The 24,904-nt window shown below is 37.0% G+C and overlaps 4 protein-coding genes across 8 annotated transcripts; 3 read left to right on the top strand and 1 right to left on the bottom strand.

Annotated features, from left to right (window-relative positions):
• Positions 1–4,552: 4,552 nt before the first annotated feature.
• On the top strand, positions 4,553–7,068 carry LOC121801396 (adenine phosphoribosyltransferase 5-like). Of its 2 annotated transcripts, none has more exons than XM_042200879.1 (7): positions 4,553–4,919; positions 5,071–5,181; positions 5,473–5,565; positions 5,884–6,033; positions 6,124–6,182; positions 6,593–6,666; positions 6,805–7,068. In XM_042200879.1, exons 1-6 carry the CDS (start codon positions 4,829–4,831, stop codon positions 6,650–6,652), a joined length of 564 nt encoding a protein of 187 aa, XP_042056813.1. In that variant the 5' UTR covers positions 4,553–4,828; the 3' UTR covers positions 6,653–6,666; positions 6,805–7,068. The 2 variants fall into 2 exon arrangements, with proteins under 2 accessions (XP_042056813.1, XP_042056811.1); XM_042200877.1 differs by having other exon boundaries at positions 4,554–4,919; positions 6,798–7,068.
• Positions 7,069–9,918: 2,850 nt separating this feature from the next.
• LOC121798240 lies at positions 9,919–12,660 on the top strand. 2 transcript variants are annotated; one of them, XM_042197145.1, is made up of 6 exons: positions 9,919–9,986; positions 10,075–10,323; positions 10,824–10,956; positions 11,557–11,768; positions 12,098–12,271; positions 12,414–12,660. In XM_042197145.1, exons 2-6 carry the CDS (start codon positions 10,120–10,122, stop codon positions 12,498–12,500), a joined length of 810 nt encoding a protein of 269 aa, XP_042053079.1. In that variant the 5' UTR covers positions 9,919–9,986; positions 10,075–10,119; the 3' UTR covers positions 12,501–12,660. The 2 variants fall into 2 exon arrangements, with proteins under 2 accessions (XP_042053079.1, XP_042053078.1); XM_042197144.1 differs by having other exon boundaries at positions 9,976–10,323.
• A 1,235-nt stretch (positions 12,661–13,895) lies between these two features.
• LOC121798786 (signal recognition particle 54 kDa protein 2-like) lies at positions 13,896–18,186 on the top strand. Its single transcript, XM_042197973.1, has 9 exons — positions 13,896–14,251; positions 14,820–14,919; positions 15,095–15,248; positions 15,834–15,984; positions 16,065–16,213; positions 16,654–16,754; positions 16,839–16,996; positions 17,341–17,455; positions 17,572–18,186. Exons 1-9 carry the CDS (start codon positions 14,021–14,023, stop codon positions 17,898–17,900), a joined length of 1,488 nt encoding a protein of 495 aa, XP_042053907.1. The 5' UTR covers positions 13,896–14,020; the 3' UTR covers positions 17,901–18,186.
• A 249-nt stretch (positions 18,187–18,435) lies between these two features.
• Positions 18,436–24,439, bottom strand: LOC121797900 (PX domain-containing protein EREX-like). 3 transcript variants are annotated; one of them, XM_042196665.1, is made up of 11 exons: positions 24,078–24,439; positions 22,470–22,580; positions 21,859–21,957; positions 21,588–21,674; positions 21,336–21,444; positions 20,939–21,195; positions 20,425–20,589; positions 20,107–20,349; positions 19,664–19,876; positions 19,337–19,564; positions 18,436–18,709 (listed from the first exon to the last, which is right to left on the bottom strand). In XM_042196665.1, the coding sequence occupies exons 1-10, from the start codon at positions 24,330–24,332 to the stop codon at positions 19,361–19,363; spliced, it is 1,743 nt and encodes a 580-aa protein (XP_042052599.1). In that variant the 5' UTR covers positions 24,333–24,439; the 3' UTR covers positions 18,436–18,709; positions 19,337–19,360. The 3 variants fall into 3 exon arrangements, with proteins under 3 accessions (XP_042052599.1, XP_042052600.1, XP_042052598.1); XM_042196666.1 differs by having other exon boundaries at positions 18,436–18,714; XM_042196664.1 differs by lacking the exon at positions 18,436–18,709 and having other exon boundaries at positions 19,112–19,564.
• Between the last annotated feature and the right edge of the window lie 465 nt (positions 24,440–24,904).

The following is a 24,904-nucleotide window of genomic DNA, read 5'->3' on the forward strand; positions in this document are numbered from 1 at the left end:
GTTGATACCTTGTTTCTGGACCTCTTAATGCTCGGCTTGTAAAGTAGATGGGAAACTGCTTTAGGCCTTCTTCTCGTACAAGCACCGCGCTGATGGTTTGATCTGATGCCGCTAAGTATAAGAATATTACTTCGGCTTCGGTTGGAGCAGAGAGAATAGGAAGCTCGGCTAGATAACTTTTGAGCTCGTCAAAGGCCTTTTTCTGCTCGGCTCCCCACTCAAACTTTGGTGCCTTTTTCAACACCTTGAAGAACGGCAGTTGCTTTTCGGCTGCTTGGGAAAGGAATCGATTCAGTGCGGCTAGACATCCGGTTAGTCTTTGCACGTCATGTATGGACTTCGGCATTGCCATGTTCTGAACGACTTGAACTTTTGAGGGGTTTGCCTTGAGTCCGTCCTTTGAAACCCAACAACCCAGAAACTTTCCCGAATCTACCAAAAAGGTACATTTTTGGGGGTTGAGTTTGAGGTTGGCTTTTCGGAGCACGTTGAGAGTAGATTTGAGGTTGTCTTCGTACTCCGAAGTGCTTTTGCTTTTGACAACTATGTCGTCGACATACACTTCAACCTGTTTTCCGATTAGGTGCCGAAAAAGCTTGTCTACCATCCTTTGATAAGTGGCTCCGGCATTCTTTAAACCGAATGGCATCTTTTTATAAGCGAAAATGCCGAAATCGGTAATGAAAGCTGTTTTCGGAGCGTCACTCTCATCCATCAATACTTGGTGATATCCTTTGTATAAATCAAGAAAACAGAAAATTTCGAAGCCGATCAAAGCTTCTACTTTTTTATCTATATTCGGAAGGGGATAGCAATCTTTAGGACAGTGCTTGTTTAGATCGGTAAAATCTATGCACATCCGCCATCCTCCTTCTTTTTTCTTGATCATCACAGGATTAGCCACCCAAGAAGGATATTTCACCTCGAATAGTACATCCGCTTTTAGTAATTGGCGGACTTCGTCATGGATGACTTGGCTTCTTTCTGCCGCAAAGAGTCTTTGCTTCTGTTTTACTGGCCGGATTGAAGGATCAATATTTAACCGATGAGTGATTACCTCGGGGGGCACTCCGGTCATGTCCAACGGAGACCATGCAAAGACATCTTTGTACTCCTTGAGGAGCTGAATGGTTTTTTCCCGGAGTAGAGGCGTTCCTGCGAAGCCGATCTTGACCGTTCTGGATGGATCATCTTCGTATAACTGAACGGTCATTGAGTTCGGCTCTGAAGTGACTTCGGTCATCTCGCTTGCCTTTGACTCCGGTTGCTGTGATTGCTATGCTTGATGGTGCCGAACTGATTGCTCGGCATTTTTAAGCGCAATCTGCAGACATTCTTTTGCTCTCTTTTGATCACCTCGGATGACCGCTATCCCACCTTTAGTGGGGATCTTGATGGTGAGGTGATAAGTAGAGCAAACAGCCCGAACTGTGTTGAGCCAGTCTCTCCCCAGGATGATGTTGTACGGGGACCGAGCTTTCACCACAAAGAACTCGATCATCGTATTGGAGCTTGTAGGCGCTTTTCCCACCGTGATTGGAAGGCTGATAATACCTTCCGGGCGGGTGTCCTCCTGGGCGAAACTTTTCAGAGGAAGTGGAGCCGGACTGAGCCGAGCTGGATCCACTTCCATTTTATCGAAACATTCTTTAAAAAGAATGCTGACTGACGCTCCTGTATCCACAAATACTCTGTGGATCAGTTTGTTTGCCACTCCGGCTTGAATGACAATAGCGTCTTGGTGAGGAGAGATGGCTGGGACGGGATCGGCATCTGAAAATGTGATCACTTCGTCTTTCTTCAGCCTTTTATGTGTTGGCTCCTCTTGATTGGAACCTCTGCGTTCTGCTTTTAGGGACGACTTAGTCTTCCCGGCAGGGAGAGCATCAATAGTCAGGATTACTCCATCATATTGCGGCTCGTCGTCGTCTTCGGGATCCTCATGCCTTTTCGGATCCTGAGGATTGCAGTTCGCACCTCTCTGCCTTTTGTTCTTTTTCGGCTGCTTGCTTTGGTATTTTTTTAACGTTCCCGTTTTCACAAGAACATCAATACCTGCAGCCAAATCTCGGCACTCCTCGGTATCGTGACCGTGGGTTTGATGGAAGGAGCAATATCGATCCTGAGGTCGCCGCGCGGCTGATTTCGTCATCCGCTTTGGTCTTTCGAACATATCGGAATGTAGTTTGAAAATTTCCGCTCTTGACTTGTTTAATGGTACGAGCTGAGCGGGCGGCTTCTCAGGATTGAGACGGGGTCCCAATCTGTCTTGCACCGGAGCCCTTTGAATTCTTTCAAATGGAGTCCGGCGAGGATGCCCCTGGTCGCTATGATCGGGCTTCCTTCTGTCTCCTCGGGACGATGAGCTGTCTAACGACCGTTTGCGACGGTCTGCCTCATCGGCCCGGGAGTACTGGTCCGCAATGTCCCACATCTCTTGAGCTGTTTGCGGACTGCATTCCACGAGCTTTCTGTAGAGAGCTCCGGGCTGGATTCCATTTTGGAATGCCGAAATGACAAGTAGATCGTTGAGATCATCTACTTGTAGGCATTCCTTGTGGAATCTCGTCAGGAAGTCGCTGATCTTTTCGTCGCGACCTTGACGTATAGAAAGCAGCTGAGCCGAAGTACTTCGGGCTTCCGCTTTCTGAAAGAACCTCCTGTGGAAAGCATCCATTAGATCTCGGTAGGATCTAATGCTGCCTTGAGGAAGGCTGTCGAACCACCTTCTGGCGTTCCCGATGAGCAGCTCGGGGAACAGCTTGCACATGTGGACCTCATTGAGACCCTGGTTCGCCATATTATACTGATAGCGTCCCAAGAAGTCATGAGGATCCACGAGTCCGTCATAGGTTATCGACGGAGTTCGGTAGTTCCGCGGCAAAGGAGTTCGGGTGATATCGTCCGAGAACGGAGTCTTTAATGCTCCGTACATGGCGAACCCGACATCTCTTCGGTACGGAGGAGATGGAGTTCTCCTGTGGTTCCGGTACCGAGGAGGAACTGGAACATGTCGGGGTTGAGGATTCTTTCTCGTGGAAGACACGTCACTACTGCGGTAGTGACTTTCATGTCTGGATGAGGAGGGAGAATCCGCCGTTGTCTTCTCCGGCTGTTGGCTCTTCTGCAGGAAGGTTAAGAACTCCTCCTGCTTCTCGGCCAAGAACAGCTTGACAGCTTCATTTAAATCGGGCTGCTGGGAAGACTCGGTGCGATGACTCCTGGAGTGGCTTGTTCCTCCTTCGTGAGAACCGGAGGTAGATGTCTCCCGAGGCCATTTTTCAGACCTGCGAGCTGGACTAGCTTCCTCACGGTGATCACGAACGGTATTACGGGTGGTATGTGATCTGGTATGCATTTTTTTGGGGTGGAAAAAGGGTCAAAAATTCGCTTTATCACAAATTTGGTTCTCTGTTTCCCACAGACGGCGCCAGTGATGAGTCGGCGAAAATTTGATGTTAGTGATGAATGCAGGAAAATGGCAGATCACGACACAATGAATTTACGTGGTTCGATTTACTGAGGTAAATCTACGTCCACGGGAAGAAAAGAGGGCAGAGTTGTATTGCTTGATCTGTTTTCTACAGCTTACAATACAGACTTGCTATTTTGTATTTTATCTCTAGAGATCGAGAGAATGTCTAGAAGCTAACCCTATCTATTTGATCTAGGTTCTTATTTATACAAAGGACCAAGATCGTGGCATGCAGCTATTTACTAGGTAGTGGATGTCGTGGAGATCGTGGCGATCTTGCATGGGTCCACTATCCTGCATGAGTTAATGACTGCTTGACACCACTAAATAGATCGTGGGTGTAGTGGAGGTCGTGGAGGTTCTGCATGAGTCCACTATCTCCCAGTTCGGTCGAATACTGAGACCGAACTGCTGAATTATTGCCGAGCAGCTTTTGCCGATCTGAGAGTAGAGCTTGATGCCGACCTGAGAGCAGAGTTTGATCGGTTGGCTTTTACCGAGCTGTAGGCTGGGGCCGAACTCTTTGGTTGTGCCGAACTGAACTCTTTAGTCATGCCGAACTGAACTCTTTCTTGGGCCTTAGGCTGATGGGCTTTACTGCTGTTGGGCTTGTTTAGTACGTACTCCATCAGTTGGTATATAATAATGACACCAATATGTCGTATAATTGTTGTATTGTTGTGTAGTCTTCTCTTTTGTGTCGTTACGTTTTATATTAGTCTTCTCTTTTGTGTTGCTTGAGACTTTTTTTATACATAAAATGTCACTATTTGTTTGAATTTTAGTGATATATTACATGATAGTGGTGGCCATCACCATCCTATCCAGGAGACAAAAACAAAAATTATTTATTAGATTAATATGAATTGTAAATACATTGCAATTCATCATATGAATATCTCGTATATTCGTATCATTATTGAGAAATGACAAAATTAAAAAGAAGAAAAAGCATGATTTCAATGATAAGTAGTGTTAATTTCGTTTACTGTGTGACAAGACCTCACTGTCTATTGTCTAAACATAAGTGATTACATATACGTAGCAGAAAACCAGACAAAATGCATTCAAGTAAGTACCCATCAAGGAGCATCGGATACCAGCCATTTTCTGTAAATTTACAGACATTTAAATCTTTATTTTATTACAAAAAAGTTGGTGTATAAATTATAGCACCACTGAGGACTGAGCTATTGGATCTTCCTCAGTGGAGCTTTTGCCCACCAACCCAAAGATACACTCTTTAATACCATAGATTTTCTCACCTCTTTCCCTCTCCCAATTCAAGAATATACACAAGAATCCCTCCAAAACTTTTATTTTTTTTCCTTTTTTTTTAAAAAAAGAGAAAAGATGTTTGCAGCTGAGAATGGTTTGAAGGGTGATCCAAGATTGAAGGCCATTTCTGATGCCATTACTGTTGTTCCCCACTTCCCTAAACCAGGTCCTTTTTTTTTTTTCTTCTTCTTGATTTGTAGTAATTAAATTTTTTGTTGTTTGGTTGTTCAATATGTATGCAACATGTTGGCTTTCTTGTCTCTTTCTTTGGAGGGTGTTGTTTTTTAGTACCTTTTTTAATAATAATATTTTGGCAGGGATTATGTTTCAAGACATTACAACGCTTGTCTCAAATCACAAGGTCTTCAAGCACACTGTCGAAATCTTTGTTGATAGATACCGAGACATGGATATCTCTGTTGTTGCTGGTAATAATTCTCTCTTTTTTTTAGTAATTTCTTTTTAATAGTATTTGACAGTGGGGTGATGGCTGTTAGCTCAAAAGTTGACCTTTTTCATATTCTTTAAGATGATGCACTTTTCTTCTAAGGTTGATTGAACTTCAAACTTTTGGTGAAAAGGGGGACTTGCTAGCTCCTTTTCTCCCTCATTCTGAGCTCAATGAAGTGTAGTACTATTGGATTCAAAAGTTGTACATGTCACCTTACTTTTTTTTTCTTTGCTCAATTAGTTTAATTTATGGCTGAATCTTGTTGTAGGAGTTGAAGCAAGAGGGTTTATGTTTGCTCCTTCGATAGCTTTAGGAATTGGGGCCAAATTCATTCCTCTGCGTAAACCAGGAAAGCTTCCAGGTAAATTTCTTGTTTTTACAGCATGAATCTAGTTAAAGATCACAACTTTGATATCCCAGTTGAAATCCCAGAAATTTATCTTATAAATTGGTTCATTGTTGAATAGGAATAAGTTATTCTTGTAGAAGATAACTTGGTTCTTGAAGGTTTTTCTTTGAAGTTTCTAGTTGAAAATTGGACTAAGATTTAGTTGATTCTGTTTGATGCTTGTACTAGGACATGGGAGGAAGATGTTTTCGTTCTGCATTGATCGAATCGAATAGTCACTGTGATCATTCAAGATGGATTATGACTAAATAAGGGTGTTTATCTGTTCAGGTGAAGTTATTTCTGAAGCTTATGAGCTGGAATACGGCAAAGATCGTCTGGAAATGCACGTTGGTGCTGTTAAACCAGGCGAACGAGCATTAGTCATCGATGATCTAGTGGCTACTGGAGGGACTCTTTCTGCGGCCATAAGGCTTCTAGGTGAGCTCCCAAAGTTCTGTTTAGGTTTATACATTGTCTGCGGTGTACTGCTTCAGACTCACTGTGGCTATTGCGATTCTGGTTGGCTAGAACGCAACGGTGCTGAAGTCGTGGAGTGTGCATGCGTTATAGGGTTACCAGAGCTTAAGGTAATTTACATTCCCCTTCTTGAAATCCTTTATAAGCAATATCATTACTATAAAAAAATAGGTAGATTTTACTTATAAATTAAAGTTCCATGCTTCTTTGGTGCTATTATGTGTTGTAAAGGAACTTGTTAATGTAGGTTTCTTAGCCGTTTTTTAGCATGGTACAATACGAACAATTGTCACGTTAGACTCCGGAGAGCTGGATTTCTGCTTGGTGCAATCTTCTTCCATATCGTGATTTGATTTCATCTGATGCACACTACTATGAAATCATTACACAAGAAAGATTTGATTCCTTATGTTTCTGTTTTAACATAGAGCAGATCCTTGTCATACTAAATCACATGCTGATTTATGAAGTCTAGTTACTAAATCTTTCTCAACGAGTAACACTGTTTCCTCGCGTACAGGAAAGGCGATTTCTGAATGGCAAGCCACTATACGTCTTGGTGGAACCTCGCGAATTATAGAAATCTGGTTCTTGGTACTTCCAAAATTTTAATAACCTCGTTACTTCTTCACATTTTCATTTCCTACAACCACATGAGCAGAAATTTTAATAACCTCGTTACTTCTATGACCATATAACTATTGCTCTTGCAAATTTCTGCTAAGGTTATAGAAGAGAGCTGGAGGAGGGCACGGACTTGTGACAAGAAAACGTTGATCTAAGCAGAGCTGTCTGAGTTGGGTTATTATCATTGAAGACTGTTTCTGCGACCGGGATCTCGCCCCATCTGACTCAGGTTAGCTAACAGGAATCTCAACAGCTCGTCTGTGGAAGTTTCGTTTTCGTAGTGTTTGAATTTTCCTTGTAACCATTGTATGTTAAATGTTTCATTACATGTATGAGTTTTTGGTGAATAAAATCATTAGTAGTTTCTCTTGTGTGTGTTGAAAATCATCCAGATTTTCCATTCGGATTTATCCTGCTTTGTTGAATTTGGAATGATGGCTGATTCCACTTGCAATTTTGAGCTGCAAATGCAATGTTGTTTAATATGATGTGCCATATATATGAAGTAAATTGTATGACAACAATGTGGTGCAAAGGCGTGTAAATCGTTGTGAATTTGATTGATAAACGTAAAGGGGAAATGTATTTGAATTCATGTTGTCGTTTGACGAAATGGAAGTGAAGAAATTGTGTTTCAAGTGACAACAACGTTAGAGAGCGATCGTTTCTCATTTTGTAGGTATCAGAATAACCGAATAAGTTATGTGTTGTCTTTCGGATCCAAAACAACAATAACAGTGTATATAGATAAAGAAATTGTGTTTCAAGTGACAACAACGTTAGAGAGTGACCGTTTCTCATTTTGTAGGTATCGGAATAACCGAATAAGTTATGTGTTGTCTTTAGGATCCAAAACAACAATAACAGTGTATATAGTGTATATAGATAATGAGTCACTAACTTTATTACTATAATAATTGTAAATTTGTCTATAACCGAATGAAACTTGTTCAAAGTGGTATTTGCACATTCTGCCACACACACAAATTTTAATTTTAATTTTGGGCTAATACCCAGAAATACATTAACTATATGACAATACAATTCAAAGTCTCTACCACTAATTTTGAATGTGGTGTAAAAATATATAAATATTATACGTGTAGCAAATTTTTCATAAAATCGAATTTCAACAAAATTGAATCTAGTGACATACTGAAATGGCTAAAACAATGTATCTTGGTGTGAAGTGGTGTTAGAATGCCTAGCTACCTCAAAATCATTTTTATTATAAATTATTCCCTCCATTTCATAATAATAAAGTTATTTTATTATTTTAGTACGTTCCATAATAGTGGTGTTAGAATGCCTAGCTAATTACTATGAAACGAATGGAGTATAAAAATTCAAATTAAATTTTAAAAAAATCCAACTAACTAATCATCAAATCAACTAATTTTGTTACGTCTCCCTATGTCATTTTAACTGTTACTAGACCTTCTATATTTATGGTTTTATTTTGTTAGAATATTTAATTGTGGAAAATTGAAGTTTTCTTACCAAATTTAATAATGACATGAATTGAACTAATATATTGCTAACTCAATACTTAAGTGCTAACTATAATTAAATAATACCTTTTAGATATTCAAATCAAGGGCCTAGATCATCAGCTCTGAAACATCAATACGATTAATAAAAAACGTCATTAAGGGTATTAAGGTCAATTTACAACAAATTAGTTGTAACTAACTTTTGAAAAATGTCACATACCTTTAAAACGTATGTAACTCTCGATTTAAAGTTTTTTTTCGCTCAACATATATCAAATTAAAGATAGTTTCATAAGGATTCTAACGAGATATCACTTGCATATGTTCCGATGTCAAAATTTGAAAAAAATTTCAAAAAATTTCTATTTTTTCGTACAACAACGAATGTCAAGTGTCAACATAGTATATAAAATATGTCAATATAATAAATGTAGAATGTCATTCTTAAAGTAATGTGTTGACATAAGCAATGTGTTGATATTCTCAAAGCATTGTGTTGATATTTTCAAAATACTATATTGACATTTTCATCCAAAACCATAATTTGGTAGTTTTTTTATCTATTTCGATTCAATTAATAAAAACGAAAATTACACGTGACAAATTTTAGACCACTAGATTTTTAAAATTCTATGGTCTTAAATTAGTTATACTTAGCAATTAGAGAGTGAGTTAGCAATTGATCATTCCCCTAGATTATCATTTATAAGTAGTCAATTCTAATTTTAATAAGCCATTTAAATAATTTTTAATAATTTATATGTTATTCATTTCGAATAATATATGTTACCATGTCCCATGTTGATGTAGTATCAAATCAAAGAGTAGTGCTAAATGGTCATAATATGGCCAGCCATAAAAATAAAATATTAATAAAAAAACTCTCACATTTAGTGCCAATTTACTTGGATTTAGTTCATCTTAGAAGTAACAATTTTCTAAGACTAATTTACCCTTTGTTCACCTATAAAATATCACCAAATCATCTTGGTAACATTAATTTTGAAAATGTAGCTTATTTTTGTTTCCTTATGTCAGATTTCTTTTCATTTTTTTTAAACTTTAATTTATTGTTTTATATTTTGTTATTTAATTATTTAATATATATAACTACTTTTTAATTTTGATAAGTCTTTTCTCTCTAATGAGATAAGACTCATTTTCCACTAACAATATTTTAATTAATTTTTTATGTCTACATCTCACTTACTTCACCAATTTTATATTAAAAATTAATTTAAAATTTAAGGATATTTTGTCAATATATCTTTACACCCCCCTCCCAAAAAAAAACAAAACAAGAATGGCCTAATCTAGCAAGTTCTCGTACTACACTAATAATTAGTAATATTCGATAATAAGTGGTTATCATGGCTTTAAGTTAAGGATCCGATAATAATTAGTTTTGGGAAATAGAGTTGTAATTATTATAGAGAGAAATTGTTATCATGGCTTTAAGTTAAGTAGCCGATAATAATTAGTTTTCTCCAAAATTGATAGGAAAAGGACAATTAAGTAAAAGTATTTGAGCACTATCTAAAACTATTATTTTATTATATTATTGTGTACAACTATTTACAAAAATGCCCCTGTGTGGCCAGCCATATGGCCGCATAGCATTATCCCAAATCAAAATTTTATTTCGTTACCGTTAGATTATCTTTACCAATTTTAAAAATGAAATTTGAAAAAAAAACCGGTAAAAATGCGCGTTAGCGGTAAATTCAGCAACTATAAATACCCGCATCCGCCGCTACGAATATTTGTGAAGAAGAAATCAGACATCGAGGAAAAGTACATCTCTACCCTGAAGCAAAAGCTTGGAATCTCGCCGATGCACCTCTAAACCCTAACCCTAATTCCTATTCATTTTGAATTTCAGGAAGATACGAATAATCGAATTTGTGAATTCTTTTAATTCAACAAAATGTCAGCGGTTGTCTGTGGGAAGAGGTCGTTCTTCGAGGACGACGCCGCCGCGTCATCGCCGGCGTCTGCATCGCCGCCAGCTTACAAGAAGTTCCGATGCTCTTCGTCGACGTCGCCGGTCCGGTTCACGTACTCGCCGCCTCCGGTTCAAACGAGTTCGGTTGATCAGCTCAAGGCTTTGTTTCCTGAGCTGGAAGTTCAGGTGAATGTTTCACTATTATGCCAGGTTTAGGATGTAATCGATGCTAGGCTTCCACAGATCTGGATTTTTAGGTGTTAATGGGGGAAATGATAATCAATTCTTATGGTTTATGGAAATAAATTGAAATTTCTACTTGGTTCATTCTACTGGATATGTTTATTCTTGAAATGTTCTTATGTGATTGTTTGGCTAAAATTCTGGATTCGAAATTCCAATCTTTTAGCATTCTTTTATGGTGTGTGTGGTATTGGTACCGGATGAACATCATACTTTTACTAATATTTTCTAATGATTGACATCCTAATTGAATACATGTCACTTGCTATAAGATGACTGATATCCTTTTAATCTCTGGTTCAATGCCTTTTTGTAGAATATGATTGGTGATTTTCTTTACCCTAATGGATAGTATTGGTATTATTGGTATTATTACCACATTCTCATCTCATTAGACTTGCCATGATGTGTGTGGCTTCTAATAATTTCGTAACTGTTTACAGCTTTTAGAGAAAGCTATGGAAGAGTCTGTCGAAGACTTGGATTTGGCTATTAAGAAACTAAATGAGTTTTGTCATGGACATGTGAATGACAAGATTGGCACAAGTGCTGAAGAAAATGCAACAATGGAAAAAGGTATGTGCTTACATTGAATCCACTTGTTAGATGGTGTAAGCACACATGAATCGATACTTAGGTTTATGATACATGACTGGTAGTGGCTTTCAGTAAGTGATCCCGTCCCCGGAATTAGTTTCTCTGTTTTAAAAAACAGATATTTGCATCACATTACATGTATATGAATTCATCCATAGGCCTAGGCAGCAGCAATAGCCTCCTCAAACTGTCTTTCTTTCAAGCTTTCATGTACATCTTAGAAAAATAGTTGTTTAATCTAATGAACATATGCAGTATATACAATCTATGTCTTCACATTTTAATGCTAGTATGAAAACTAACAAGCATGTTCCAGATCCAGAGTCCAGAAACTGGCGTGTTAAAGGCTGTTACATTTTCCATTGCTTGATCTCTAGCTCTATTAAAATGGTGGTCATAGATAATCTTCATTGCAGGATATCTTTGGCATTGTGCATGCTTAAAAAAAAGTTAGCTCTCTAAAATTATTTTGACATCTCCAATTTTTGTTCTGGAAATTTATAAGTGTATAATGAATGCTATTTAGCATTCGGAATTTGTATAGAAGATGTGATGATAGTGATGGATTTTGACTGGCAGTTGCATCACAAACCAGTGGGGATTCAGTTCCTTTGCAGGAGCCACAAACTCAAAACAACCCGCTAGCAGATTGGGTGGATTTATTTGTGAGGGAGATGATGAATGCTACTAGCATAGATGATGCAAGATTCCGGGCAGCCAGCATATTGGAGAGTTTGGAGAAAGCTATCAGCTCTAGGGCCAGTGTCGAGGCAGCTCAAAACTTTCATAAGGTCAGGATCCATAATCAATCTGACATATCTATGTGATTACATGCATATTATAGAATATTGCGGCTGATGTCTATTCGTCCTGATTTACAAATTTTTGGCATACATACAAACATTCATGCTTGTTTGCATTGCCTTTGTAGAATTAGATGGGATCCATTAATTATCAGCTAAAAATGATCAGTTCCATACCCTGACACGGTGACACCCCGTGGGAAAAGATGACACTGAATCTGTTATGATCTGGTAGTCTGGTGGTGCAGACTACCAGTACATGCAAACTGAAAAATCAATTCCATCACAATGTTAACAGTAATCCGTGGTCCTTGTAGGAAAATTTGACCCTGAAGGAGCATATCGAGTTTCTTCTCCGGGATAATGCCATCCTCAAACGTGCTGTAGCCATCCAACACGAGCGCCAAAAGGAAAATGACGAGAAGAGCCTCGAGGTGCAACACGTAAAGCAATTGTTAGCACAGCATCAGGAGCAGTTGCGAACTCTTGAGGTCAGTGCATTGAACTTCAATCTGTTTTGTGCTTAACAAATTCAAAATGTTGGTGTTTGGTTTATTTGGTTCTTTGAGGTAAATTTTCGGATAGAAATTCTTATGTGGGCAAACACTTGTGTTTATTTTGCTACTTGTACAGGCAAACAACTACGCATTGACATTGCGTTTGCAGCACGCACAGCTGAGCAACTCCTTTCCCGGGCGTTTCCATCCCGATGTATTTTAATAAATTGTGGGACTGAGTGATTGTGTTATATGTATGCGGGCACCAACTGCTGCCTAGCCTTTTCTTATCTATAGGTTGTAACTGTAAGCCAAAATGTTCAATACAAGATTAATGTATAAAACCTTGATATTCATATAATACCATATATTTCCATTAATTATCTCGGCCTAGCAAGTTGCGACGATTACCTTAGGTTTTTTTCCATAATTTTCTCTAGTTCTTTTTCATTTATACTATAAAATTTAATTATGGAGTTTGTTAGAGCAGGGATGATGTTGATAGTTTTATCAAATTCATTTTAACATTTAAAATTTATCAATTTTAATTTTCATTTTTAACAGTGGTATCAATTCTATTTTATCTTTTCAACTTACTAATTTCAACAGTGGAATCATGTTATGATGAATCAGAAGATGATCTACTATTTTCTTTCAGAAATAAGTTGTATGCAAATGAATTTTATCTTTTGAAATAATTTTTAGATTGATTAATGGATCCAAGTTGAAAATATAGGAATATATTTGGCAGGTACAAGAAAATTAGGATAAAATTGATGAATATATTTATTAATGTTAAGATAAAAATGATGCATTTATATATTTTTAAAATAAAATTGATGCATTTATATATTTTTAAAATAAATTGTATATGAGAAATTATTTGAAAATAATTGAATAAATTGATACTCCGACCTAACGCGAAAACCCAAGACGAACATTCACACAATTAATGGATTTGGAACTTTGGGTCAAATTTTACTTAGTTCGTGTCTTTATCGGATTGACCTATTAAGAATCCGATAATTTTTTATTGGATTTCGTAATCCGTTAAAAATCAATGTTATTATTCTTTTTTAAATAATAATATACTTTATTTTTATTAGGACATGGAATCAGGTTTGGATCATGTAATTTAGGTTTTTATTGTATAAATAAGGTTTTGATTGTATCAACCAAGTTCTTACAATGTAAAATTTTATTGTGTAAATCAGGTTCATGCAATATTAGGTTTTTATGGTGTGCATCAAGTTGAATAATGTAAATTGATTTTGTGTTATTATCGCGTCGTATCAATCAACGCGTTTGTATCGTGTTCGAATTTGAAGATAGCATATCATATTCGTATTTGGGTTGAGAATTTCCTTAAAATGTCAAATTTGGACGATGTCTTATTGAATTGAATCATTATCAAGTTAACTCGATAATAATTAAATTCACACGATTTGCGACCACTATGGTAACTAAAAAAGTAGATATAATTGCTAGATTTACTAAATGTTAAAATAAAATTGACAAATTTCTTTTGATATAAAAAGACAAAATTATTAAAAGTGAAGATTAATTTATTCATTAATTGTGTTTTGTGACTATTAATGAGAAAGGGATAGAAACAATTACCAGTCCCAATTCCAATCCACTTCATTCTCAGATATCGCCTAAATCCACAACACCCTAATTCTCTCTCTCCCGGCGAACCAGGCTAAACCCTACACCTAATTGGATCACCGGCGATAGGCGAAGATGGTGCTCGCGCAGTTAGGAGGAAGCATCTCGCGTGCTCTTCAGCAGATGAGCAATGCGACCATCATTGACGAGAAAGTGCTTAACGATTGTCTCAACGAGATCACGCGTGCGCTTCTCCAATCCGATGTCCAGTTCAAGCTCGTTCGCGATATGCAGACCAATATCAAGAAGATCGTCAATCTCGATGATCTAGCCGCTGGCCACAATAAACGTAAAATCATCCAACAGGTGAAGGCTTTGTTTTTCAATTTTTGGTTCTATTGACTGTTGATTTTTTCAATTAAGTTCGAATTTTTGTCGCCGAATTCTGAGATGTTTGAGGGGGTTGAAGGAATTTTAATCGGAGATGTTAATGTGGCAGAACTTAAAGAGGAGAGAATCGAGTGTTTCGTGTCAATTATCTGACTATGTGAACTCCCGAATTCAGCTATCTTATCACCCATCTTGAAATTTTCATTATGCTTTCTAAGAAAGCTGCTAAGCAAACATGGAAGATTATTGTTTTTGTATTTGAATCATAATTTCTAGTCCGGTTAGCTTTCTAAACTGTTTTTTCTTATAAGCATGCCGAGCCATGCTAGAACATGCAAGTATCCCTGCATCTTTGTTTATGATGGTGTGGTTGAGTCGTGTATGTCTGCATCTTTGTTTAGCTTTTATCCCTTGTGCAGTTCTATTCCCATTTACTGGCCCATTGTGGGAGTATGTGAAGTAAGCAGCAGTTTTTCGTTTAACTTTTCTAACGCCTCTGCTATTCTTACAGTTTTTTATTCTTCTTTTCCCTGGCTTTCTGTAGGCTGTTTTTAATGAGCTATGCACGATATTGGATCCAGGGAAGCCTGCTTTCACTCCAAAGAAAGGGAAGCCAAGTGTTGTAATGTTTGTTGGTCTACAAGGTATGCTGCTAATATGACATTTGAGCATGTTTAGCCCATCACAGTCATTCGTGTAGATTGAATATGGCTGTGTTTAGGGTTGGAGTTTTGACAATATTTTTGTCATTCATATTTTCCGATTACCACGTGCAACATGTATATGCATTAATTTTTGATGGCTTGAACCTTATTCCAGGATCTGGGAAAACAACCACCTGTACAAAATATGCATACTACCACCAGAAGAAAGGTTATAAGCCAGCACTTGTTTGTGCGGATACATTTAGAGCTGGTGCTTTTGATCAGTTAAAGCAGAACGCCACAAAAGCTAAAATTCCCTTTTATGGAAGGTATATTTTATATCCATTTTAGATTTGGAAATCCTGTAAGAATAATGAATAACCCCTTGCCAACCTTAGTTAGGCAAAGAACCAATAACATTATCTGTTTTCTCAATTACTGAGCATATGGATTGACTGTTTCATTCCATGTAAAACAAGGTCTCCTTTTATTACCCCTTATTCTGTTTTAGCGAGTGAGTTGTAGGTGGTTGTAGGGGCAGTGTATAGGGAACTGTGATAATCATGAGTACATGACAATCTAATCCTTTCTAGCAAATATGTCGGAAGTTATTTATTAGTAAATTTAGAAAGTTGAGTTAGCTTCTCAGTAATACTCTAGAACTCTTCTTGTGAAGATTCTGAATATCCGTGAAGAGAGATATCGCTTTTCATTTTCTTTTGTATCTTTTGAAGTACTTAATATAGGTTCCTGAAGAAAACTGGGGCTTGACTTAAAGACATATATTCATTCAATTTTCTTACTTTTTGTTCTATACTTGGGTATTGTTTGTTTGATCTAGATGGTCTGAGTCTTAGGTATATATAATGATTGTAATCTTGTTTTGATTGATAATATAATGTGTTCTGTTACAGCTACACTGAGTCCGATCCTGTAAGAATTGCAGTAGAAGGAGTTGAGAGATTTAAGAAGGAAAATTGTGATCTCATAATTGTTGATACCAGTGGACGTCACAAGCAAGAAGCAGCACTTTTTGAAGAGATGCGTCAAGTTTCCGAAGCAACAGTAAGCCTTTATTTTATCTTCTTATGTTTTTATTTGGATCCCGAGTTGATAATGATGAGTTCATCTTCTTGATACATCAGAAACCAGATCTTGTTTTATTTGTTATGGATAGCAGTATCGGTCAAGCTGCATTTGACCAGGCCCAAGCATTCAAGCAAAGTGTTCCTGTTGGAGCTGTGATTGTCACAAAGATGGATGGCCATGCTAAGGGAGGTGGTGCTCTTAGTGCGTAAGTGTAGAATATTAACATATTTTACTTTTTTTGGAGTGATAAAGTATTAAAACTTGATAGAAGTATTTTTTTTCTGAAAGCTGCTTTTTAGTGAAAAGAACAGATAATGGCCATTGATGAAATTAAAGTCAGATAAATATCTGGTTAGCAGAACTATAAAGTGCTGCTATTTCCATTATTTCTGAGTGGAGATGAAATGTGGAATTTCTTCCAACTGTGAAGTGTGAACGAAATTAGTTGGATTTGCGTCCAATAGTAAGTTGCTCGTGAAAATTTGATGGGATTGCGATGTTATATCATTGCTTTTAGGTCCTTAAGAGTTTTTTATGCAATTGATTATTGTTCATTTATACAATAAAGAAAAATTATCTTCCGTGCAGACAACAATTAACTTGATTTCCTATGGAAAATATAATGATCCTTCACTCCATTTACAGAGTTGCAGCAACAAAAAGTCCAGTCATATTTATTGGGACGGGTGAACATATGGATGAGTTCGAGATATTTGATGTAAAACCTTTTGTCAGCCGTCTTTTGGGTTAGTAGTCCTAATTATGGTTGCAATTATTTTGTGCTATTCTTGTTCAGACAAACCATATTTTAATATAAATGCTTTTCACAGGTATGGGTGATTGGTCTGGCTTCATGGACAAAATTCAAGAAGTTGTTCCGATGGATCAACAGCCTGAGCTTCTCCAAAAGCTTTCTGAGGGAAATTTTACTTTGAGGATCATGTACGAGCAATTTCAGAGTATACTTAAAATGGGCCCAATTGGTCAGGTCTGGTAGTTGACAACCTATCTCAATTGATTTATATTAATTTATCACTGGGTATTATTCATCTTGTTTTGCTACTCTTTAAAGAAAAATGCTCCCTGCATGATTAATTTACTCAGATCGATTATTTATTTATTCATATATAATATAATACATAATGTTTGGGTGGGAAAAACCAGTAGAAGTTCTCTTTTGAACTGGACATATCTTTGGTCTTACAAAAGTACTCAGCCGCCATGGTTCTGTGATGGAATTTTGTTCTTAATGCTTCTTTATACACAGTGTTTGGTTGTGAATAAACTTTGAAGTAATTGCATACTTACCAATACACCGTTTCTTGTTTGAAGGTATTCTCTATGCTTCCAGGATTTAGTCAAGAATTGATGCCCAAGGGTCAAGAAAAGGAAAGCCAGACAAAGATTAAAAGATATATGACAATGATGGACTCAATGACTAATGAAGGCAAGTGTTTATCTGATGGCTTTAGGTGTTTACTAGTCCAAAATTTCATTATTTATAAAATAAACTCAACATGAATAAAGTTATATTGCATAAACTTACCCAAAATTTATTAACAGAGTTGGATAGCTCCAACCCGAAAATCATGAATGAATCCCGTATCATACGGATAGCCAGAGGGTGTGGTCGTCCTATAATGGATGTAATGGATATGTTGGAAGAGTACAAGCGGCTTGCCAAGGTCTGGAGCAAGATGAAGGGTCTTAAGATTCCGAAGAAAGGAGACATGAGTGCACTTTCTCGAAACATGAATGCACAACACATGAGCAAAGTCCTTCCACCCCAGATGCTGAAACAGATTGGTGGCATGGGCGGCTTACAAAGCTTGATGAAGCAAATGGGTTCTTCCAAGGATATGATGGGTATGTTTGGTGGCGGAGATAAGTAGACTCTTGTGTAGGAAGGTTGTTTTGGTTCTGACTAAGAGAGACCCACCCTCGGCCCTCAAGCTCCAAATTACAGACTGATGCTCGGCGAAGATGCCATTTCTTATAGACGAATCACATTTAATTCTGTATGAGTTACTATCCTTTCAATTACTAACGACTTCCTTTTTTGTTTTCTTGTTTTGTTCATATTAGATATTGTTGTTTTCATACTAGATACCCAAATGCATAGTAACATTGTTGAGTGTGACACTAGTTAACTTACATTATTATTTTTGTTTGGGTAAATTGCTTCTAAAATCAACTTTCACAATAGTTTGATTTTTCTTGTGAACTTTAAAAGTTGTGTAAAAAATCATGAACTTTATCGGGTTGTACAAAATTCCCAAATGATCCGACCCGGTAGTTTTCTGGTATACTTATCCTATGTGGCAGCTGAAAGCGTGACTAGGCAGCCGGAACACAAAACGACGTAGTTTTGTGTGTGGCGAAAAAAAATTAAAAAAATTCGCTGCATATCACAAACAATTTCGCTGCTGGAGGAAAATAATATCGCTGCATATCACAAACAATAGGATTCATTTGTGTGGTTTATACTAATATTTGAATTGAAATATATGGAATACAGCACTTTGATTTTTCTGTGTTATTTTCTCCCCTCCGTCGAGTTTTGCAAAACTCCCCGATGTCGCTTGTCTCCCTCAGCCTTTGGTCCATCTTTTCCCCCAATTCCATATCAAAATCATAAATCCCTAAATTTTTCCATCCATTTTGCTTGAGAAATCGACGCAATCATCGCCGCATTGTACGACTGAACTAGAGGAAGGCGGCGTTAGTCAAAAAAAGGGTCGGCGGTGGAGAAGAGATCGACGTTTCGGGAGACAGCAATGGAGTCAGAGAAATTAAAAATAGAATAAAAATGTATTTAAAACTGGTCAGACCAGTTTTAAAACACTAGTTAAAATATTTAAAAAATTTAAATCCATATCTTTGCACATGTTAGCGTCCACAACATCATCCACGTCAGACACTTACACACGTCAGCACTCTACTTAGCAGGAATACCCGACTTGGGAAATCGGCACACGGGAGCAAAGTTCATGATTTTTGACGCAACTTCTAAAGTTCACGGGAAAAACCAAACTATTATGAAAGTTCATGATTTTAGAAGCAATTTACCTTTTTGTTATGGCATTATTATTCCAGCGATGTGTTAATATCATATGCTGAACCTTATTTTATTGAATCCAGAAAACAAACAAACATGTACAGATGTATATTTAAGTGTATATAAGTAGAATAACTGGTCAATACAAAAACATTATTTGATTTATTTTCTGTAGAGCAGCATCATGAAGGCCAGGCACACATGATTTGCATTTAACTACACAGGTTATGCACACATACACACTTGGTTACATCATAACTTGCTGCTTACCGCTTATCTGGCAGGCGCATCTCCTTAGCTCATTTGTGTGTTTTGTGGTGACGTCTCAGTAGTATCTAAAGCACACCGGATAATTGAAGTTGCCTGTTTCCTCAGAATGGCATTGTCAATGAGCACTTCTGTTAGCATCTTCCTTAATTCGTCATCTGTTGTTAACTTGTCACTTTCATGACTTGAACTCGAGACTGGAGTGGCCACTTCTCGTGCAAGTAGTTGTGCCTGGTCAGTCACATATACCGTTAATAGAGGCAATACGATCCTATAATGAATAGCCAAAACAGTTTAAGAAAGTAAGAGTCCAGTTGGTTATGAGACTACCTCTGCCAGAAGAAGACCAATACGGTTTTCAGAAGTTGCTAGTAAATCCATAGCATCACCTGGTGACTCCATCTTTAACTTATATTCTTGCTCAACCAAAAAATTAACACCGCATTCTTCGAGCTGACTACGAAGAATATTACATTCATGCAGCAACTTTCTGTTGGCAGCGTCAATACAATCCCTTTTCGTCCTTTCCTTTTGTAGTTTTGTCTATAGGGAAGAGTATTAGCATTATCTATTCTTAGCACTAATGAGAAGGTTACAGAAGACGGAGACAGTCAATGAATGCAATTGCAAACAGTGACTCAGGGATACGCATAAGAACTTTTGTTCTCACCATAACATAACTTTTTTCTATATCTAGTAATTCTTTTAGAGCAACATCAGAATTTTTGTCAGTTTCCATTTTTAAGAAAGTGCAGAACCAAATAAAATTTTACCTTTAATTCCACACTTTCTTTTGACACTGCGTCATACTCCTGCTTCAATTCTGATTGTGAACTTCGAAGTGATTTAACCTCTTTCACGAGAAGTTTAACATTTGATTTTGATTGCAAGTCTGCTTCTTTACGATATTTCTGCAGATTTTTGAGCTGCTCTCTAGCAGAATCCAACTCTAGCCTCAATGCTTCGTTCTCGTTAATGATTGACGCCTTTTCCTCATCAGCATGAACCTTCTCATCCTGAGATTAGTAAAGTGCTATTAACTCTCCTGAAAATAGAAGCTGGAAGAAATCGCGCAGTAGACAAATGCAAACCTGTTCTGCTTTCAATCTGAACTCCATCTCCATGAACTCTCTTCCCAATTCCTGCATATCCCACTGCAGCTGGGTAAATCTTTCCCTCTCAATAAATAGTGCCTGCTCGAGAGTTTCTTTTCCAATTTGCTTTGAAGATTCAAGTTCAGTTTCCAGATCTTTGACCTGTAGAAGGTGATGATAAAATAGCTTCTCTTCAGTTTCTTGACCTTCATAGGGGATTCAGATATAATATTACAAATGTTTTTAACGGGATGTTTCAAGCTAATGGTGGCAAACAAGGACCAAAATAAGCAAATAGGACCACAGAAGATTCTTCATCCACCATTCAACAGGTCGTGCATTTCCCGGTGTTCCTAAGTTCATACACACTTCCTTCAGGATATTATGCTACTTGGAGTTCAATTTAACTTAATGCAACATGTTATGTGAGCAGAAGCACCACTCATCTATCTTTGAGCTGAAAATTTATTTTAAACTGAAATTCGAAAGAGAAATATGAAAGACAAATCACCTTCCCATCACTAAACTCTTTGGAGATGGTAACGTCATTATTTTCGGAGATGGCCTCATTTGCAGTTGCTGGTTCAGGACTTTCAGAATTGTTTTCAAGGACTGTATTTTGCTCATGAGATTCCGAGTAGTTGTCCTTAACATACAGATCCGATCGAGATTCAGATGTTTCACTAGTAGTACCACTACAATTGTTTGATGCCCGAGCTGAAGTGCCAGAAGCCACAAAAATGTCATTCTGGCTTGACTCTCGGAATGCTGAAAGGTCAGTATAGATAGATGAGCTTCGATATAAAAACTAAACACACGTGCAACAACAAAGAAAAAATACTATATGTATTACTTTGAAGCAGAAAAAACCATAAATAATTTCTGTGATCACCAGGGAGATGCATTACATGACCTAGCAGCTGCTTCTAATTCAAGAAAGCATGCTACAGGAGCACTTCTTGAGACATCAATATCTGAGAGTAGCCGGGCCATCCAATCTTCCAAAAAACACCTACGCTGTGATCGAAACCACCAATGTTATTTTAGATCATAACATCAACCACAAAATCATCTGTCAACATCATTTCAGATTTGTTTATGAACTAACAGATTGGGCTAAATTCATAAATTGCAAGAGGCAGAATGTAGAATTTACGCACTTCCTCCAAAAGTGTTCTGTTCTTCATTCTCAGAAGCCCCTTTGGAGGGGCAGGGGGTAACTTCTTATTGCGGAAGGATTGCTTCAGCTGGAAAAGAAATGAAATTTGTCACAGTTTGCAGTGTTCCTCATAGACAGCATCAGGAAAAAAAAGATTACAGAGCACATTACTCAAAGTATTACCAATAATGAAGATAAATTGAATTTTATAGTCAAATTACAAGATTCTAGTTTATTGCCCCATAAGAGAACTTGAAATAAATGTAACTCACATCAGAAGACAGTTTTAAGAAATCACTAAATCTCCTCAACACTTCACGTGTGGTGGTAGTTCCTTCAGGCGACTGCAAACCAACTTGAACCCTGTAAAACTGTTGTGTAGGAATGTTAAAACAGATACTACTAAATTTTCAGCTTCTAATACGTGCATGATCTTCTTGGTTATGTAAAAGTGGTTGTCTCTATCCATCTTAGATCTATCTTACTTTTGCCAAATGTTCAAAATCTTAACAAACACAATTTTTTTGTACTAAACATAATCGAGCAACATCTCCTTTTCTTTACTGTGTATGTCGGAGTTGGGAGGTCGAGGTGGGAGGTGGAAGAGTGAAGATGATGTGCAGGAAGATAAACAAAAGAGGACAATAAAGATAGATGAAGATGAGAATGAGGCAGGAATTCAAGAAACTATTCTTACACTTTGTACCATTCCAAGTAATTATTTTTTTTCTTGAGTTTTATGTTATAATAATGCAAGGAAGGGAAATTGCATAAACTCAAACACTATTATTACTTATACCATATATAAAGAAACATCAAAACATAGTTGTATGTTAGAAAAAGAACCACACAAACAATAAAATAAGCCAATAAATATCTCTACCACTACAGGCTCAGAGCCGCTTGATTCAGAAAAGATGCTCCATGAAGGAACTGTGACACAATAACTCCATCCTGTGTGGAAATCATGAGGCCAGATTGTGTTCACTCCACTCTACATTGAAAAAAAACAGGTTCATAATTCTAGAAAGCATGATTAAAATTTCAGTAAACGATATACCAAAATTTACCAAAACTGAAACATAAGGCACAAATTCGATGCAGAATCAGGTAAATGAATCATTCATTGATTTAAAAAGCAGCAGAAATCTTGATTTAGTTAATCCAGCAAGCAGGTTTAGTAGTGCCTCTACAAGTCCATGAAGAATGAGTGTAATCAACCATATCATCAGAATGAGGTGGACTTCTAGTAGAACAATAATGGTTCAGTTAGAGCACATCGTTAGTCACACATCACATTTAGTCCAGACTTATCCTCATTATGTGACGTTTTACTGAAACGCTGTGAAGATTCTTGCAACATTCCATTTCTAGGGAGCAACATAAACCTAGAAACATTAGAAACTACACTCCAAACACCAACATCTAAGTTCAAAATGAAATTTTGATGCCAAGAATTCAGTTAGTAATCAAAAGAGAAGATGAATAGTAGGAGCACTAAATATTAAGTGGTTGGCCATATCATTTACGTCAAATAAAATTCCCAAAGGCTTCAATGAGCCTATCATATATTATCATGTCTACCTAAAACTATTATACAGTGACTGTTAATTTGTATAACTGAATAGAAAAGAATAGAATAATGTTAGAAATATCACAAAATAATGGTTTCAGTTACCTTACAATTTGAAGTGTTGAACTTGAATTCCTCAAAGCACCATTCAAGTTGAATATTATAGAAATGTTCTTCAAAATAATTGATTACAAGTACTGGACAAACTAAAATTTTGTGGATACTGGATAAAATCGCGGGGATCTCTAGTATAACTCAGTTTTCCCTTCACACTCTCCCTTCAAAGTGTTCAACGTAACAAACGATCGATGATAACTTCAGGAAAATTTGAATGCACAAAGTGCAATATCCGTGTTTGAAACTTTACATGATGGGAAACAGCCAAGCCACAGGACAGCACATCATCAAAGTCATCATTACAATCAAGTGTTTAAACAACAGAAAGCAATAGACCTTATGCTGTGGGGTGGGGAACAAAGCATTTGCCACATTAAGATTTGAATTAAAAGAGAAGCAACAATAACATACTCCGTAATACAGAAAAGCTAACACCAATACTGGCACAACATCTGCAGAAAAGATACATACATCATATTCTTTACAATCGCCATAGATATATGTGTGTCAGTGTGTGTGCGTGCGTGTGGAGAATAGTCACTATCACACATCAAAAGAACAAAAAGTATGAATTTACTCCAAAAACAAATCATACTATCATAGTAAACTTAAAAGCACAGTAATACCACTATCCATTCAAATTGGTATGACAATGATTTCGAATATCACTAGCTAATCCTAGTAAAAAAAGACATCAACTACGCTAGCTAGAAAACGTGAGAAATTGCGCCAGAAACAAACAAAATTTGATCTTCCTAAATCCCAATTAACAATTCAGCAGCAATAGATACGATAAATTACCCAATTGCGAGGGGGAGGGCTCCAATCCATACCAAGGGGCAGCGGCGAAGTACCGTCGTGCCGGTGCTTTGGTGGACTGCTAGGCCTCTTGATATCTCTCAAAATTGAATTCGAAAGTCTGAGTAAATTCTCTTCCTCTCTTTCATGGTATCTTCTATCGGAGATCATCGTGTGGGAGCTCGAAATCGAGTCGATGAGAGAGGGGTCGTTGAAACCGAATTCGAAGAGCGAGCTATCGAGGCCGTACATATTCATGCCTGCAAAGATGTTTGCTGAATTGTTTGTACTCAATTTTGCGTGATTATTGATGAAGAAGAACTGCGCGAAACAGTAGAAATGCTTGTCAACAGACTTTCGACTATTGCAAAATGCTCCCTGCGATTTCGGATACTTTAAATTGAACCCTAATATTCTAAATAATACCAAAATTGACCTTTTGTTGTACTTGTATTATTAATATAGTTATACCCCTTTAACATTTATTAAATTGACTTGAAAATTGAGTGAATTAACCAAATTTAACTCAGTTACTTGATTTTCAAGCTTTATTAAAAATATTAGTAATGTGTTTTGGTTTAATAATTGAAAGCTATTCTTAGTATTATTTCATTACTTCTAGCACTTGTATAAAATATTTTGACGTGATTTTTCTTTAAATGGATGATCATTTAGAAAAAAGATGTTTTTCCAATCCTTTATCTCTTTAAGAGTTATATATGAATGGAGTATTATGTAAGTCGAAGTTGTAACCATATTTGAGAAACATTTATAGCACAACAAATCAGCGCAACACCCTGAAATTTAGGGTTATGAACGAGATTTAATTT

This window comes from Salvia splendens, chromosome 4 (assembly GCF_004379255.2).
Source record: "Salvia splendens isolate huo1 chromosome 4, SspV2, whole genome shotgun sequence".
Classification (NCBI taxonomy): domain Eukaryota; kingdom Viridiplantae; phylum Streptophyta; class Magnoliopsida; order Lamiales; family Lamiaceae; genus Salvia; species Salvia splendens.

Coding starts and splice junctions, on each gene's coding strand:
- LOC121801396 (XM_042200879.1), top strand. CDS start 4,829: ATGTTTGCAGCTGAGAATGGTTTGAAGGGTGATCCAAGATTGAAGGCC. Junction 4,920..5,070: donor TCCCCACTTCCCTAAACCAG/GTCCTTTTTTTT, acceptor ATATTTTGGCAG/GGATTATGTTTCAAGACATT. Junction 6,183..6,592: donor TAGGGTTACCAGAGCTTAAG/GTAATTTACATT, acceptor CCTCGCGTACAG/GAAAGGCGATTTCTGAATGG.
- LOC121798240 (XM_042197145.1), top strand. CDS start 10,120: ATGTCAGCGGTTGTCTGTGGGAAGAGGTCGTTCTTCGAGGACGACGCC. Junction 11,769..12,097: donor CAGCTCAAAACTTTCATAAG/GTCAGGATCCAT, acceptor TGGTCCTTGTAG/GAAAATTTGACCCTGAAGGA. Junction 12,272..12,413: donor AGCAGTTGCGAACTCTTGAG/GTCAGTGCATTG, acceptor CTACTTGTACAG/GCAAACAACTACGCATTGAC.
- LOC121798786 (XM_042197973.1), top strand. CDS start 14,021: ATGGTGCTCGCGCAGTTAGGAGGAAGCATCTCGCGTGCTCTTCAGCAG. Junction 15,249..15,833: donor AAAATTCCCTTTTATGGAAG/GTATATTTTATA, acceptor GTTCTGTTACAG/CTACACTGAGTCCGATCCTG. Junction 15,985..16,064: donor GTCAAGTTTCCGAAGCAACA/GTAAGCCTTTAT, acceptor TTGATACATCAG/AAACCAGATCTTGTTTTATT.
- LOC121797900 (XM_042196665.1), bottom strand. CDS start 24,332: ATGAATATGTACGGCCTCGATAGCTCGCTCTTCGAATTCGGTTTCAAC. Junction 21,445..21,587: donor ACAGAACACTTTTGGAGGAA/GTGCGTAAATTC, acceptor TTTCGATCACAG/CGTAGGTGTTTTTTGGAAGA. Junction 19,565..19,663: donor TTGGTCTTCTTCTGGCAGAG/GTAGTCTCATAA, acceptor GTGACTGACCAG/GCACAACTACTTGCACGAGA.